This window comes from Vespa mandarinia, chromosome 10, assembly GCF_050613455.1.
Source record: "Vespa mandarinia isolate Hongniang chromosome 10, ASM5061345v1, whole genome shotgun sequence".
NCBI classification, from domain to species: domain Eukaryota; kingdom Metazoa; phylum Arthropoda; class Insecta; order Hymenoptera; family Vespidae; genus Vespa; species Vespa mandarinia.
This window is the reverse complement of record NC_140819.1, coordinates 1,312,501-1,330,744: the sequence shown is the minus strand read 5'-3', so window position 1 is coordinate 1,330,744 and position 18,244 is coordinate 1,312,501. Positions and strand designations below refer to the sequence as shown.

The following is an 18,244-nucleotide window of genomic DNA, read 5'->3' as shown; positions in this document are numbered from 1 at the left end:
TTTATCGGTCAAAAGAAATATATATATTTAACGAAAAAAATAACAAATACAATTTTTATTCAATTTTGAATAAAATTACACAGACTGCTATCTATTGTTCTTAAGTGGCCTTATTATCCATTGTTCATTCATATTTCATATTTCGATGAGCAAGCATTTTATTATTCTTACCTGAATGTATAATCTCGTTTGCGTACGAGGTGCTGACTTTAAGAAAGCATTCAAGAAGGATACTCCTGCCACTCTCAGAGCGATAGCAGCTCTGGGAGCTAGAAGTGCGCCAGCCAAAAATCTGAACCTTCCACCTTCGCCGTATTTCAACCTCAATGTAGAAACAGCTTCGGAAACTGCGGCGTGTCCACCTGCAGTCTGACAAACCTTCGTCAGCAACTGTAAATTCGATCAATTTTTTTCTCTTTTTTTTTTATAAACTATAATCTTGTGTTATCAAACAAGTTTTAGTTTCAGTTATTACAAGTTTTACGATTGGAATGAAACACGTTTTACAACCATAGGAAATTTTATATATATATATATATATATATATGTTTATACATATTTTTTGTTGATTAATTTCCTTTTTATCTTCTACAGTCTAGATTACAGTCATTCTTTTTCTATCTTTATTTTTATTATCGTTAAGTTTGTATGTTTTGATCATTAACTATTCCGTATCCTTTAATATGCGATTAGAAACCTGTCGTGTAAACGATTATTTGTTTTTGTTAAATTCTGATAATTGTTCATATGCTTAGCTTGGCCATGGTTAACAACTACATAGGTACTTCCTGAGATAAAGATATCTAAGTATATGAAAAGATAAAGAAAAAGAAAAGAAATTACGGTCAACGGTTGTATAAACGCTTGCAAATGAAACCGTTGCGTTCGACCGAATAACGTTTGGCTGTAGAAATGATAAAAACTGGTTTTGCCGTTGATGGTATATATTCTCCAAATAACGGAGCTCGATCGAGTAAAGGGTTCTTTTCGTTGCCCAAACTTCGTGTTTATGAGTGGCTCAATGGGTCAAGTCAATAACGAATTAATCGAGGACGATTTTAATTGGGTGGAATTGAAACTACAACGAATAGATGATTCTTTTTATTTAATAAAAGTTTCCTTTTACGAGTTAACAGAATTATCACGATTCTTATAACGTTAACAGAATTTTTTTTCTTACCGTTCCGAAATATATACTCATGCAGCATAGCCGTGATGAATGGTTAATTTACTCTAATGTTATGGTTATAAGAAATGAGGATAAGTACTGTCGATTTTGATCACATTAACGAGCGTATAAAAACTTCAGAGTTCATTGTAATAAATTATATACGAAATTAATACGGAAAGTATGTTAACGGTAAGATGTGTATCTTCGAATAAAAATGTTTTGAGATCCCCTTTCAATTCCAGGAAAAAGTAACAAGCAGGGATAAAAGAGATCATCAAGGTAGAGTGAGGAGTTTGAAGTGGTCGACCATTCGACTTAAATCTTTTCTAGGATTGAGAATCATTCAAAGGTACGTTTACGGATGGTCTTTCGCGTTTGTAAGCGATTATCGTGTCGGCCAGCTGTTTTTAAAATAACGGTAAGCGTCGAGTACGAGTGCGGAAGATGGTACGATTGTTACCTGAAGAGCCAGAACACGAGACCGGTTCAGACTACTCGTCAGACAGACCGCCAGAGCAAGAAGTCCAGGTTGAGCTTGCACTAGTAGCCGTGGTGCATCAGCGCATCGTTCACCGCAGGCGGCCAAACACTCGACGCATCCTAACTCGTCCAGAGCAGCCCTTCTGGTACCGACTCTTGGCCCAACATGTCCGGACGTCGGTGGTGAACTTTGAGCCAACTGTACTCCACGAAGAGTCTCCAATAATAAAGTTATTCCATCTGCCGGTGGCGAGGCAAATTCTTGAACGAAACTGCAAAGCAAAACAACATATGAACGATGTATTCTTTTATTTTAAATAATAGTTCCATAACTAAGATATTTGTCAAATAATAGTATCAAGGATTTAAAAGGCACATACATATATAATATTTACTAAAAGATATAAAAATATTATATATCAGAATTGAAAGTTGTTAATGGGGTTTTAGTAATATAAATAATCGGCAACCAAAAGATTTGCTTGCTGATTAACATATCACATCCTTCTTTTATTTTTACAATTCTCCTTTTCTTCTTTTTTCCCATACGTCAAAGCAAGAATATGGAATATTGTCACGCATCGGTGAGGATTATCTTCACCGAAATGTCTCTTGTGTCTGTTTATTTTTTCCTTCTTTTTTCAATGATCATTCGTCCATATATCGCGTCTGCGACTATGGAAACTTGGTTGGTGCGTCGCGACAAGCCGGCTTATGCAAATGAAGTTTATGGCGAGCTATTTTATGCGATCGGTTTGTCACCGGGAGAGGAATGGCGAGAAAGGGATAGGGTGGCTGTTTCGTTCGCCAACAAAAAAAAATAAAATAGAGAAGAGAGAGAGAGAGAGAGAGAGAGAGAGAGAGAGAGAGAGAGAGAAAGAGAGAGAGAGAGAAAGAGAGAGAGAGAAAGAGAGAGAGAAAGAGAGAAAGAGAGAGAAGGCAACAGGATTAACGTAGAAAATCCCTGCAGCCCGTGGAGAGCTTTTGAAATATCTCGTAACGTGGCAATACGTTTTCCCTCTCGATAATATCGGCCATTGTAAAATATAGGCGCAGATTAAGAGGACGATAAATTCTACGACTTAATGACGCGGACGATCGGCAAATAGAAGTAGAAATAAATAATATCGTCTCGTGTTTGTCTCCTTTATATTTTATTCTCTCTCCCTCTCTCTCTTTTTATTTCTTTCTCTCTCTCTCTCTCTCTCTCTCTCTCTCTCTCTTTCTCTGTCTCTGACTCTGACTCTTTCTTTTTTCTTTCTTTGCTATCTTTTTACAACGCTCACCAATAACGTCATTGCAATTGCAATTTCTTTTCCCAAGCTTCATGCTCGAGTTTCATTTTTCTTTTCTCTTTTGTTTTGTTTTGCTTTCTTTGTTTCTATTCGAACAACATGGTACGTGAGGAAGCGTATGAATCATTGTGGCGATCTTTAGTGGAACGAAGAAGAATACGGAGAACGATGATGAAGAAAAAAAACAGAGAAAAAAGAAGAAGAGGAGTACGAAGTGATTTCCCTCTACGGACGTCCGCAAGGTGCACGTTCGTGCGTAATGGCCCTAAGGGAGACAGGTGCAAGGACGAAGAGGAAACGCACGATGCAGCTGTCGCACGGTGACAAGTCAACACGGTCTATAGAAGAGGAGTTTGAGAGATACCGAGAGAGGATACCACCATCACAGGTGTTGCCCAAGGATACAAAATTACCAATCATTTATTGTAAACTAATTACGCCGAGACCCATAATTTCACTATTTTACCTTCCAAAGGAGAAAGAAATCTTATAAAAATTTAAACATTACTCGTTCCATTTAAAATTTAATTTTTTTCAAAATTTCTTCAAAATTTTCTTTATGATCATTTCTTTAAGATAGACAACGCTTTTGTATCTAAGTGTAAGTTTCATTTAATTTCTTCAATTATAACTTTTAAACGAAATGATGTAGTTACGTATAATCGAATCGAACGTCAATTTGCAATTGACAGTCGATAAACGAACGATAGAATAATTTTTCCGCAAGTTGTACCAACGTATGTATGTATATATCTATTTCTTTCTATTTGGGTGAAATAGAAGCGTCTTATCTCTTATCATAGAAATATGAATATATTCATTAAAATCGTAGATACTGATACAAAAATATAAATTACTAGACTCAATAATTCAAGATAAAAGTTTATCTTATATATCGACATTAATGTTCATGAATATTTGAACATTCGATGAATTTCTAAATTTATTGTCACGTGAGAACATATTCCGTTTTTTCAACTTTCCTTGGTTAAATTCCCGTAACACATAATTTGCGTTGTTCCCTTTTTTCTCGGTTTCTGAGTCGTTTTCTTAATTGCACCATTAATACTCAACGTAACGGCACACAGGAAGAGGTGGAAGCCAAGTAGACTCTTCGTTGTAGCTACATTTTAGTCAGCTTTAAAGAGCTTCTTTACTGAGAATTCACCGTGAGAATGAAACGTACAATAAAATTGTTTGTCACTATTCTGGAGAAGAAGGTTTCGACGAGCTCGTTGACGGCTAGTGTTAATTATTAATTTTAGCTTGGCGAAGAAAATAAAATTTAATTGTAATTTTCTCAGGGTTGTTTCTACGAAAGGCAAGTTCACGTTCTGATGTTCATATTTGGATGATCTTCGCATTCGTACATTAATGGTTCGGTGCTAGCAATCGACCGTTCAACATATTTGGATGTTGAACGTTCGAACGATTTCGCTCGAATATTCGAGTTGGAACGTTAACGACAGGATGTTTTCCTATTCCCTTGAATTTTATAATGATCATTCCAAGCAAGGTGATGTTTAGTAATCGTCGATTTAATACTCGTTATCCTATGTCCAGTAATTTACATTTCCATGGACTTTCTGAATAACGCACATATATAGCAAAATTACATTTACAAATTGCCTTTCGAAATTGAAGTAAAAGGAATTGATTTGAAAGACATTTATTAATACATTGACGATCTTCTTTGCAATGATTTATGTTACGACTTAGTTACAATTTAAAAAAGAATAAGTTCACAGCAAAGATTTCTAATAGGTTTCAACATTAATCAACTATATTACCTAAGTATAAAAAAAATATTAAACAAATAAAATCTAAAACAATTTTCTTTCCATTATGAACTCTAATAATTGCGTAGTTGACATAAATAAACACGGTATGTATAATTGCAAAATCGTTGTCTACCACTTTCGATAAGCAAACGAGAAGGCCTTTGCATGTTGTGAGCTGATCGTGGGTTGAACGCTGTGGAAAACGAGGACCAGAATTCGTACGTCTTAGCCATTTATGGTCGCAAGAAATGTTGCGCAAGTTGGAGCATGACCGAAAGAGTGAAGTGGTTGACGTCTTGAGGAAAAAAAAGAGGAAATAAGAGCAGGACAGAAACGGTAATACGCAGGAACCATAGATCAAGAGCTGTCAAGAATCGAGCCGTGAGTTTTTTCGGCTAACAAGATCGCAAGAGGAAGAGACGATAGAAGGAGAAAAAGAGTTAAAGAAGGGAAAGAATGAGGAAGATGAGAAGGGCTCGTCGATATCTTTTGCCAATTACTCGTCGCGCTCGTCCGACGCTTATACCTTCGGACGAACGGACGTCGCGGACAATAGCTTCATTAACTCCTCGTCGGACAGGATCCTTGAAGAAGCAGGAAGAGTTAACTCGTCGTTTAACGATCGCCCGTAACTCGAACTTCCTTTTGTTTATAACAGAGTCTAAGAAATTTTTTTTAATCGGATGCGAAACAAAAAATAATCGTTTCTTGGAAAGTGGTTCTTTGATCTATCTAATAATAACTTCTTCTTTTAATTTATAGAAAAAAAATGAAAATTAACAAAGTCGTTCGAATTACAAATATTATTTATAATTATAAAATTATAACGTTTATGAAAAAGAATGTAAACGAGTTAAAATCAGACCAAAAGGGATAGCACAGTCACTGTTTACTTTTTTTAAATAATATCATATGGATATATATGTAAATTGGAACTAAAAGTTCGTCTGTCTTTCTATGTATATACGAGGACTGCATAAATATAGCGTATAAGCGCCGTTGTATAATAGAATGAATGCAAATGAGTATTAAACGGGCTGTGTATACCTTGTTCCTATGAACAGCTCAGCTCGTATTTAGTGGCACACTACGAAACAAACCGATATACACAGGGAAAACGTTCTTCCCTTTTCTAACAATGGCTGCATTATGTTACTCCGTGTATTATGCATAATGGCTGAGGTGTCGTGATACCTCGACTACGTGTACAAAATATTCCAACGCCTCGGGATTCACAGTTCAGATATCCGATCTTTTTCTTCTTTTCCTTCTTCTTCTATTTCCCTTTTATTACATTTTTTTATGATAACTGTTATCAACTACAAATGTAAATGTTAAATAGAAATACGAAACAAAATCGAAATTGAAATTAAATCGCACCAATCGATATCGATGCTATATATATATATATATATATATATATATATATATATATATCGTTGCTTATAAATTGTTGATCGGCGATACAAATGCAACATCTCGTAATAACTCTTTAATTTTTCTTGAAAAATCAAAACCGTTCAAGTTTTTATCCGTCTTTCAAGCAAGAAAGGCGAACGAAGCGGACGGTTTATTATTCCGCGCGACGTCGGTATGGAACAAAGAAAGCGTTCGTTCCAAGGAGAACGAGTGGCCGTTTATCGAAAAGTATGCCTTCCCCGCGACGCGGAACGTGTCGCGCGAGGCTTCGTCCGGCAATGGGTGCATTATACTGCATCCTGCATTATGCAGACTATGGTGTGCACGTAAGAATGTCTTGTGGCGAACACACTGTGAATACCGATTGGCCCTTATTACTTCTTTCAAGAGATGGACACACCCTAAAATTCACGTGACAACGATGCTCGATGACGTTGAACGAAGAAGGAAAATGAAAGGAAACGACCATCTTTTCCCTTTTACCACGTAAATACGTGCTATTATGTTGTTGTCCTATTCATCCTATTTTTCTTTTTTAAGAAAAATTGCAATATAAAATAATTATATGCGAACGATAATCGTTATTATTAATATTACGTATAACTATAGTAATAAGATTCTTCTAATCTGATTATGTAATATAAGTTTTTTCAATTTTTTATAAATAGCTGTAGAGCATAGAATATAATTCTTAACGATTTATTTAAATAATAGTATATATATATATAATTTCTGATTAGTTAGTTACTCACAATTGTTTAAATTTTCTATTGTATTTGACTTTATATGTATTTGTACTATAAACAATTTTATCTAGCTGCTTATGTAATATATAATATGAATAAGTTCATGACCTACAAACTAAAAAGTGAGATTTACATAGCAAGATAAATAATATCCAGTATTTATATGACCGTGTCTTTTTCTTTGGAATTCTAAGAAATTCGTCTTCGCGTAAGGAAATAAACAAAATCAAACAGACCAACCGTCTTCTCTCTCTCAACCATGATAAGGATAATCCTCTTAGTATTACACGATACCCTCGTGAGTACGCATCTGTCGTTCCTTTTTGTAGGTTTTAAATTCGTTCGTATATTTTAAATTTCGTTTAATATTCGATTTCACACGGAATTAGATACTTACTTGATATTATTAACTGATAAGGTTGACTGTTGATACATTAATTTTAGAAAGTGAACAGGTTAACCTTTTGCACTATAACTTATTTTCTTAATATCTTTTAATAATGTTCTCGGCAAATTCTGATCTGATTTTTTTACATTTAAATATCTTATGTATAATACACATATTAACATATACTTTCAATACATTTTTTAATTAAAACTTTTTTTTTGTTAAGCAGATCAAGAGTCATATCAGAGATGATTCAAGAATTCTATTAGAATTTTATTGTCAGGTCAAAGTGCAAAGGATTACAAAAAGAAGGCAAATGTTTTAGCAATAGTATTATTTTGTGACAAAGAAAGATATAAGACGAAAGAAATGAAAAAAAGGATAATAATAGAGATTGAAAATAGAGAAACATCACGAAAATGTCTAAAAAAGAAAGAAAAATGTTTTCAAAATCGTAGACATTATTTGATTGTGTATTTCCGTCCAATATGTTTGCGTGGAATACAAAAATCACAAAGGAAAGTGCCGGCTATTCTATTTCTCAAATACACGCGATCTGATACAAAACTTCAGTAAGGAGAAGAAAGAAGAAAATGGATTCAAGATCGCGTGGCTTTCCACGCGATTTTCCCGTTTTTTCTTCTCTTTTTTTTTTTTTTTTTTTTTCTTTTTTTTTTTTTTCATTAAACTAGGAAGCAGTTATGCGTTAGCTGTTACGCGAAGCGGAAGCATCATAGTGTGTATCACGGGTTCGGTGCCCGGTCGACGAGCTATCCTCTATCCACTTCTTATTCCTCCTCCTCCTCCTCCTCCTCCTCTCCTTCTTCTCCCTCTTCTTCATCATATTCTTATTCATCTTCTTCGTCGATAGTTGCGTGCGTATAGATGCGTAAAAACACGTGTGCATTAGCTACGTTCAAAAATTTGTTTCTTTTTCGTTATGCTTTCTGTTTGTTTTTTTTTTCCATACGATTCAGTAATCACATAAACGAAAAATATGTCTCTGCTTATTATTAAGGCAATAGAAAGTATTGAAATATATCGAGTTTTGTCGATTTATGTTTAATAAAATAATCATTTGCATATCTGAATGTGATATAAGTTATAGGTAATAGCAGACTGTAAAATACGAGATTATTAATATATCATAAGTTACAAAAGCAACCCAGACGACAAGAAATGTATTAGTAGTAGTATATGAACAGACAATTAACACGGGAGAAGTGTACGGAATTAAATAACATCTCGGTAAGATTGTTTATTCATGTATAAATATATACATACATATATCATATATATATACAGAATGTTTCTTATTCCGGTAATGAACCAACGAATCCTTCGTTAATGAATAAACGAAAGGGGGAAGGATCTTGTTCAGTAACCGTGACGGGAGAACATGTTTTTTGACGTTAAATTACCAGTTTAGATATGATACATAAATATATGCACATATATATATGCATACATACATACATACATATATATTTATATATATATATATATATATATATATATGTATATATATATATAAGAATTTATGATCAAAGGAAAGTAGAATGGTTGTAGTTAATAAGGAAATGAAAAAAGAATTAAAAAAAGAAAGACAAAAGAACAAATTTCCAAACATGCCCCATCTTCAACTCATCAGAAACTTTCATGATCCTTGAATGAAGTCACGGATTTCTCGTATGCAAGAAATATGGCATCAAGGATGTGACTCGTTCAAGATCATCGATTCGCACACGATCTCTACTACGCTCCCGTTGAGCAGTTAACCGTAATATCACAGTTTGCTTATCCACGATCCGTTCGGTAAAAGAGTCTTATCTCATTTGCATCGTCGAACAGGGTGCTCTCCGTATAGTTATTATTCCTATTATTATTATTATCGTTGGTTTATGTGGGACATCGACCACGCGTCCACTTGCTCGCGCTAACGACAAGACGAAGGTTTCTAGAATCTCTCTTTCTCGATTACGCCTCTTACTAGGCGCCGCGCACGAGTCCGTCCCTCTTTCTTTCTCTTTATCTTTCTCTTTCTTATTCTTAGATGCCACGGGCTAGACGTACTTCTCGATAGAAAAGGAGAGAACAAAATATAATGTACATACGACGATGTACAGCATCATCTTTATTAATCATTCGTTCGCCTAACGGACTTAGCTCGTTTCTCTTCGACGACTTTCGATCGGTCATACATTGTTTTTTATGTTTGTTAGTTTGTATGTACGTCACTGTCGTTGATTTTGTTTCGAAGCAAAGAGAACGCTCGAGAATGATTCATTTTTTTTAAAGAGTTGTACGAGTTTCCCTGGCACAGCTCGTTAAATTTGTCTCAACAAATATCATGAAAAGAAAACTATATGATTACGTTTACAAAAGAAAAATGAATTTGATTTTGAAATTTCCTTGAACATTTGAACTGCAAGAAAACAATATATGATGTCTGCACTATATAATGTCTCGTTTCATGTTAAAAAATATTTGTAAAAATCTTTTTTTGATAATTTCAGTCCCTCCCGATTTTAACACTGCGATACATTCTTTATATTTGCGCAAATTTAGAATACGATTTTAATATAGATAAAAAAAATAATTATGTGTTATTATGGATAGTACATAATGATAATACTTCGGTCGAATAAGGAATAATGAATTCTATAATTTCGTATGTGTTTTAGTCAATTACGTAGAAGATACTTCCGTGTTATTAATGAAGTTGAACTAAGACACATAATTTCTTATATTTAGCAAGGTCATAAAATAATTTTTCTTTGTTCATAAATAAATTAAGGAAATGTTTACACGTTTATAAGAAAACTATTAATTGTTACTTCTTAAAAGGTTAATTGATAATATACTAACCTTGGAAAGGCCAGCCTAAGATCAGCTCTAAGTTTGTTTAGTAGTTCGCTAACCGATGTAAATTGTCTGAGTGTCATCTCGCCTGCACTTCCGGAAATGTAACCGGAACTTGAGCTGGTGGTAGACGGCAAGGTATCCTGTGAATCCTGAACAGTGCTTAGAGGTCGTCTTCCCCATCGTCTCAATGCGATCGCGTAATCCTCGGCGTTGTACGTTGGTGGTCTCAGACCAGGTTCCTAGATAAATAAAAAAGTCGATTTAGTTACACTTTTTTTTCATCATTTAAAATTCATAATCGCTATACGTGAGTATAATAAAAATTCAACGAAATATCTTAAACGCGGAAGATGAATTTATATTAAACGAAAAAACCAATACTTCTCTATGTATTCCTATTTGAATTTTCGAGCTTGGTAAGTGAAAAAGCTGAAAGTTCGCAGACATTGATGGACAAATTGTTAGTCGATCGATTTTCTTTGGTTGGTGATCGTTCGAGCGATGCGTGACTGGAGTGTCTTTCGATGATACGACGAGATACGTTTTTCTATCTAGAATATAGCGAGTATCGTGACTCATGTGCGTTTCTTATGAATTATTTACTTTGATGTAATAAAAAGAAAAAAGTTCTTGCTATATCGACCTTGTCACTTTTATTCTCTCCGTATTAGTTGACATAACGTTTGTATACGAATTGATTCCCGAGCATTAACGAAAACTATGCGATCTTTTGAACGTGCATATAAATTGAATTTGTTTTTCTCTTTTTTTTTTTTCATTAGAACGAACTTACAGAACTTACGAATAATACATAACTTACGTAAAGTTCAGGATTGTTCTTTTTCGATAATTTTTAACTCCATTATTTGTCCTTGGAAGTTCGTTGTGAAGATCAGTTTAAGAATATTTCGAAATTAGTCCACGAGTTCGCGTTCGCGCGAATTATAAGCGCATCGAACTATGAAATATTCATGCGAAAAGGCTTGGAGGCAATCGAGAGGAGAGCGACGGCTAATTTTACGGCGCTTCGAAGCATAAATCGGTGAGATTATAGTGATTATCGCGTTTCCCCGTGATCCGAACACGAATCGAGTGCATCAAGGTGCTACTGAAGCTTCTTCTACTATTTCTACTTTTTCTTTCTATTTCCTTTTGCTTTCTCTCTCTCTCTCTCTCTCTCTCTCTCTCTCTTTCTCTCTCTCTCTTTCTCTCTCTGTCTCTTTCTCTCTCTCTCTCTCTCTCTTTCTCTCTCTCTCTCTCTCTCTTTCTGTTCACTTTAATCGGCAAGACGAAAGGCAATAGAGGAAATCAATTCTCCTGGATTCAGAAAGATTCGCTGGTCCGTGGAAAGCACGAAGTAGAGCCAGAGCAACTAATGAGAAGATTACATAGCAATTTCGCGGGAACCAACTCGTCAATATATCGGCGTTCAATGTTGGTTATTAAGTCGATTAAAAGATCGTTCGAGTTATTGTACTAGGAGAATAGAATTTTCTTTTTTTCTTTATTATTATAAATTTCTATTAAATCATTCGAAAATTACTTTTAAATGAAATAATGATAATATATAATAACATTTTAAATGACGATCGAAGATCCGTGGTAAAATATAATAGTTCTAGTTTCCACGTCCTGTCAATTTTAAAGGATCGTATGTGCCTGAGTTAAATTGGAATAACTAACAAATAAAGGCAAATAAGTATATATAAGATAATATATCCTCTTTACATAGTTTCGAAAATTACAAGAGGGACACAGAGAGAATGACGAGACAGGAAACGTAGTCTCAGCAAAGTAGGTATATACTTTGATTTCTTATTCGCGGTCGACCGTTTCTTTCCCGTCGCACGAGAATCTCACACGCTGGATGTAACCGCAAAGTCCAAGTTTTACGAATTTTCTTTGATATACAGCGAAGAATGGAAAAAAAAGAAAAAAAGACACTGTTCTTCGATCAAGTAATTTATAAATAAGAACAAAAATAGGTGATGGTTGAAACGAAAAAAATCGTTATCTATGAAAAAATCTATCCTGTAAAAATTCTTAATGGCTCTTCGAAACATAGATCACAAAATTATTTTACATCTTTTTGATTCAACGGTCAAGCTGTCCTGATTTGAAGGATCATCCATTAAGATCCGCATCGTCGATTAAATTCCTATTAGGTCGAATATCGCGTCGATAGATTAGAAATCTGGCTCAACGATAAATGACGGATACTTTGTAAGACGTATTAAGGCGCTCAAGGTATTACTCCTGGCAACGCTTTCATGAATCGAGGACGATTAATCGTGCGGGGCTTATCGATTCTTTATCTTCAAAGAAATCGATTGCATCGTTTCCAATGACTTGTCCGAAACGAGGACGAATTAATCAAACTCATAACATTAATTAGGAAAACTGAATTTAATATCTCTAAATGTTTGTTATTAAGGAGTATAAAGTCAAGAATAGTTAATAGAACAAAAAATGGAATGGTTTCATACTGATAGACTATTAGTTAAGTTAAATATTCGATCCAAAGATGAAACTTGAAAAAGAACGTCTTTCGGCGAGGAAAATTATATATTAGAAATACATATTATAAGTTAACGGAAAGTGATCCTTTTTGATCTTGCAGCTGGATCAGTTATTTCTCGCGTTCTTCTCTTTTTTGTTGTAGGCTCTTATTGTAGTTTCCTTTGCGTCACTTTCAATGTTGTCGTACGCCGAGCATTAGTTCTCTGGTAATGGAATTCTCACGGTTCGAAAGAAGCAAAAGGAAGTGGCCGAAGGACGTTTTACCATGTATATTTTCTCTCTTTCTATACACACACACACACACACACACATATGTCTCAAAGCAGAAAAATAGAGAGAGAGAAAGAGAGAGAGAAAAAGTATGCTAATCTAAAATATCCTGCCGCGTCGACGCACCGTGCGTGGAACGAGCGTTTTGTACGATTAAAGTTAATTCTTTTTCTCCTCGGTTAACCTTGTATGAAGTAGAATAAAACAATTTGAAGTTTTTGAAAATATCTAAACCAATTGATCATGCGCCTGAATAATTAGTATTGAATATTAGAAGAACTAATAAATTCGGTTTATATAATAAGTATAAAAACATTTCGATAAATGTACATACATGCATTATTACATTTTACAATTGAGTGGAGTTTATTTCTACTTTCTTTTTAAATAAAATAAGTAATATCCACATGAGAAATATTTCACGTTCTACAATTGAAAACTAAAAATACACATAGTGATTTTATATAATTTAATCGAATAAAGTCAAGCGCACGCACGTGTAACGGTTTAAAGAAGTGCTTCGCAGGCGTGAAATAACGTGGAAATCCTTGAAGTTCTTACCTTTTCCGTTTGTGGTCCCCAGGGCTTCACAACGAGCAACTCTTCCTCTGCATTTGGCGCCATGTCCGATTCGCTGAAACAGAAAAGCAGTTGGTCTTAATTGAGGAATTTTCATTAAACTCATTTATATTTTTCTTAGATTAAATGAGAAACGAGGGAATAAATTTTGTTTTTTTCTTTTCTGTTTAATTTTTTCATATATTAATAAAGTGAATTAGTAAATAGTTATAACTTTCTTTTCTATCTATTATTAATGAAATTATTAGTTATCGATTATCGTTATGTTAAGTTTTTTTGATCTTATTTCAACATAACAAATTGCGCGAGTAAAAAGTTTAACAAAAATATTGATTTGAATAGTAAATTCTTATAAGATATACAGTAAGAAAAAGGAAAAAGAAAAAAAAATGAGGAAGAGAAAGAGCAAGATTTCTCGAAGGAGAATCGATCAGTCGATACTCGCGATATTTAATCGAACTTCTTGCACGTTCGTACCAGCTGTTTGATTCTTTTACGATTATGTTTGCCACTTCAGTACGATTCCACGCTTAACGGTTGATTTAACGACGAGGTACGCGCGATGTGGCGGATGAATCGATTTCGTGTGGACTCCCTCGACTCTTTGCAGAAAGAATCGATGATGAATGTTACGTTCGAAGTTCCTCTTATTTTCTTTCGAACGGATGGAAGGCGACCAGACCGCCTTCAGAGTTTCCATCATGGAATTTTCAAACGGTACCTTTGCCGAGTCCGCTTCAACCATAAGCGCAAGTCGATGCGATCGCAAGTAGTCAGAAGAATCGCGACTACTTTAATTACGCTTAACTCACGAACCGACTTCGAGGTGAATTCTGCGAATCCCTCGTTATTAGAAGATCTTCTTGGCAACGTGACATTTCCTTGACGATATAACTACATATATGCGAGTCTTGCTAATTGAGGTAAATGAAACAGATGTATTCTAATGATTCGAGTACTTTTTATAATTAACTTTATGAATAATTTGACATTATTACTAGAATACTATATAAATTAATGTTTTTTTTTGGGGAGGGGAAACGTTTGGAATCTTCATGGACTTTGCAGTTAATTATGAATCGAAAAAAATCCAATAAACTTTTCAAAGATTTTCTAAATATTTTAATGAACGAGCTGAAAAAAGATTGTCATAACGTGTTTATAAATTTTATATATTTTATAAATTTCAATGAATCTTTCAATTGGTATATCAATAATTGAAAAATTTTCTATACTGCTATTCGTATCTACACGAGGAGATTGAATGATTATAATAAGAAAAAAAAGCATAATCGAATCGTTGTCCGACATCTCCGTTTCACTGTCAAGGTCAAGTTATGGCCAGTTGTGCCTCTTTTGCAAAAAAAAAAGCTATAGAAATTCTTCCCGTAAGCGTTTATGCTTTGCTTATATGCGAAACGAGAACATGAAACAACTTGAGCCTGAAGGAACGCATGGAGTAAAATTTTATCAAATATTAGCGTTTTACGGTCCAGTGCAGTTCGTAATGCGATAATTCTACTATGCTAGACGTTCTACGAGGACATGGGACTACGGGCGCTTAGTTTTGTAGGTTAGCTATGTCGATAATGGAAGTCACGATTCGTATACGATCATGTTCGTATGCACAAAGAAAAAGAGAGAGAGAGAGAGAGAGAGAAAACGAGATGGAAAGATAGATAGATAGATAGATATATAGAGATAGAAAAAGAGAGAAAGAGCAGAGTACAGCTTCTCTCAATATTATCGAGATCGATCAGAAATCTATTGGCCATGTTCGGCGAGTTCCCGACCTCGAGATCACTCGATTACTTCGAATCGTATCGATTCATGTAAGAACGTTTGCTATTCTTATTTCTTATCTAGCAAAGAGCGATCATCTCAAAGTTCGAATCTTCTTCGAAGGTCCGTGATCGTGCGGGTAATCGAAAGGGCGAATCGACATCTGATGTATCTTCTCTTCTATATATCCTTTGAATGTTACTAACCGGTTTAAGGCTATCTAATTTATCGTACTAGTGTATTGACAGTACGGTAAATCTTTAATTATATGAATACCGGTTATGAAAATCCTGCCGGATCGATATGACAATTATTCGAAAATAGATCATGTAGTATGTAGTACAACTTTGGCAAATGAAAAATTCATGTGTTCATCTTAAATTTTTCCTTCTCTTTTAAATTAACGTTCGTTAATGTTACTTCATCATAGCTTCTATGTATTTCTTCCAATTTTTAATGAATTAATACACGCAATCGCAGTAAATTATACCATTAATAACCAATTCTGCTCGGTATAGATGTTATAAACATAAAAAATCAATTTTTATCGACGTATTATTCATTTCCTTTTTGTGTTTAAAAATCAATTAACGTCTCGTTTACAATTATTTTTGCTACGTCACTCCATCACTTGGACATCTATTCATCGTATCTTTTTCAAACTTTTTCGGTAACGGTATCCCAAAATCGAGACTCGAAGTGTGACGCAAGAATTTCTTCAAGGCTTGTAGGAGTAACTTGAAAGGACAGCTATAAAAAGTATCGATCGTGACAAATTAGCCTCATAAAATTCTTAACTGCATTTGAAATCTCGCCTGTCACCGTTCGTAAAGTAAGAACGCGAGGGTTATCGTTTATATCTTGCCTGTTATAATTTATACGTTTGAGTACCGCGAAATTGCATAATCGCAAAGTGTAATTTACACGACTTCGTTTTTCATGTTTCTTTTTTTCTTTTCTTTTTTATTTTTTCTTGCAATGTCTCTTATTAATTTCCAACCTTCTTTTTCTTATACAATTTCCGTGTCCCATGGAAAGAAGAGATAAATCAATAACAACGTTAATTTAATAAATAAGTTAATTAATAAAATAATTCATGAACAATCAACACAAGATAATAATGTAATGTGAAACATATAAAACGCGTAAGATTCTTAACGTAATGATTTCCCTACGACAAGTGTAACTCATTCATTCTATTTCTTGCTATAATAACTTTACATGTAATGACAGCTAGAACGAATTATATTTATTACTCACATCAGACAAGAACGAAGAACTCATTAAAACAAGAGCACTAATAAGCAAGGATATAATATATACTGCTCAAAGTTCACAATAAATCGAAGAATGTTCTTTTGTTTTTTAAAGATAAAATTATATTTGCAAAGGACGATGGTTAAACGAATATATATATCGAACTATGCAATTTGATCGGAGATCGTGTCGTAGCAAAATGCAGGATGAAAACTCATTACGGTCGCTCACGATGTTTCTCTAGAAATACAAGGGAATACCTTTATTGATCCGAGTGGAGTCATTGGTGATCGAATTGAATCGATTGATTGATCGATCGATCGATCGACCTCGTCTCGATCAGATTTAACCCCCCGGAAACGTCTCGGACCGCTCGGAAGCATGTCGAGCACGATCGGATGTAACAGACGAAGTAGCAGCCGAGCAAGATCTTACGTAGTCACATCTCTATGTATGCATACATATATGTATGCACCTATGTAAGACATGATACGTATATACAAGATAGGTAAATATCTATATATATATATATATATGTATATGTATTTCTGTGTGCGTGTGTAATGCTGGCAATGGGAGTCGACTCGTCGAGGACAGCCAAGGCATTGACCCGCGCGAGCTAGCTTGAGCTAGCGAACTCAAGCCACCCGACTACGCAAGTCCACGCACTACTGCCCGCTACTTAACGGAAGAACGAGGAAAACGCCGTGCGTTAATTTCGCTATTAGAATGAATAACGCAAGTACGTCCCATTTCTCCCGAGTTTCGTATTTCAACTATCGTTCGTGTTCGAATTTGCACAGCGTCAAGTTTTCCCCTTTGACGGATCATATTTACATCTCTTACTTATTAGGAGACAAGTGATACTGATTAGATCGTCTCTGTCGCGTTTTCTTTCTTTTCCTTCTTTATTATCTCATTGTCATTTGAAATTTAAAAAGTTTATACACTTTATCGAGTATCAACATCATCGTTGTTGTCCTGTTGTCAGAAATCACTAAGATATAAAAGAAAATTTTCTTTTTTTTCAGCTCTAGGTTAATGACAACAAGAATATTAGGTGTTTTCATAAAATTAAGATCGATGAAATATTTGTTGATATTACTATGGGTACTTAGCAGTACCTGTATTTTTCTATTTCGTAAGCTTATAATCTACTTTCCTTTTTTGTCGAACGGATTAACATTTTCAAGGAGTTTCAAGGGGACAGTTTACTATTTCTTATTTACTATTCAATTCATTATTCCGTGTTTACGTTATGTAACATGCAACGAGCTGTAGTTAAAAAGGTGAAGATTAGTTATTCAATTTTGAAGGTCAATTAGCAAGAGAGAAAGTCTAACGGTCGTATAGTGAATAAGAGGAAGGAGCAGAAGAGACGGTCAAGTTCGTGTCGGCAGGTGTTTGTTGCGGCTAACGTAGATTTTCATAAGACGGTAGCGTGAGAGCACGCGCGCATATAATGCAAACGATTGTAACTCAATGATAGTGCTCTTTTAGCCTGAACGTATGTATATAAAACAATTTAAAAGCCTAAAGATATTTTTCCCCGTTCCCGATGAATTGACGTATCATTAATTTTATTTTAACGGAGTTAGCATATTGTTGACGGATCTTTTATAATTATTTTTGTTCAGCTTTGTGCGTAATCCTTATTTAGATAAATTCATTGTAGTTAAGTTGAAGTCGAA

At 34.5% G+C, this 18,244-nt stretch overlaps 1 protein-coding gene across 2 annotated transcripts in view; it reads right to left on the bottom strand.

Annotated features, from left to right (window-relative positions):
• The window catches only part of mwh (multiple wing hairs), a 40,385-nt gene that overhangs the window by 3,283 nt on the left and 18,858 nt on the right, over positions 1 to 18,244 (bottom strand). For both annotated transcript variants that reach the window (XM_035873311.2, XM_035873313.2), the window contains exons 2-5: positions 13,497 to 13,569; positions 10,149 to 10,384; positions 1,632 to 1,923; positions 172 to 390 (exon numbers count right to left, since the gene is read on the bottom strand). In XM_035873311.2, coding sequence (XP_035729204.2) covers positions 172 to 390; positions 1,632 to 1,923; positions 10,149 to 10,384; positions 13,497 to 13,569 — 820 coding nt within the window. The remainder of the gene's footprint in view (positions 1 to 171; positions 391 to 1,631; positions 1,924 to 10,148; positions 10,385 to 13,496; positions 13,570 to 18,244) is intronic.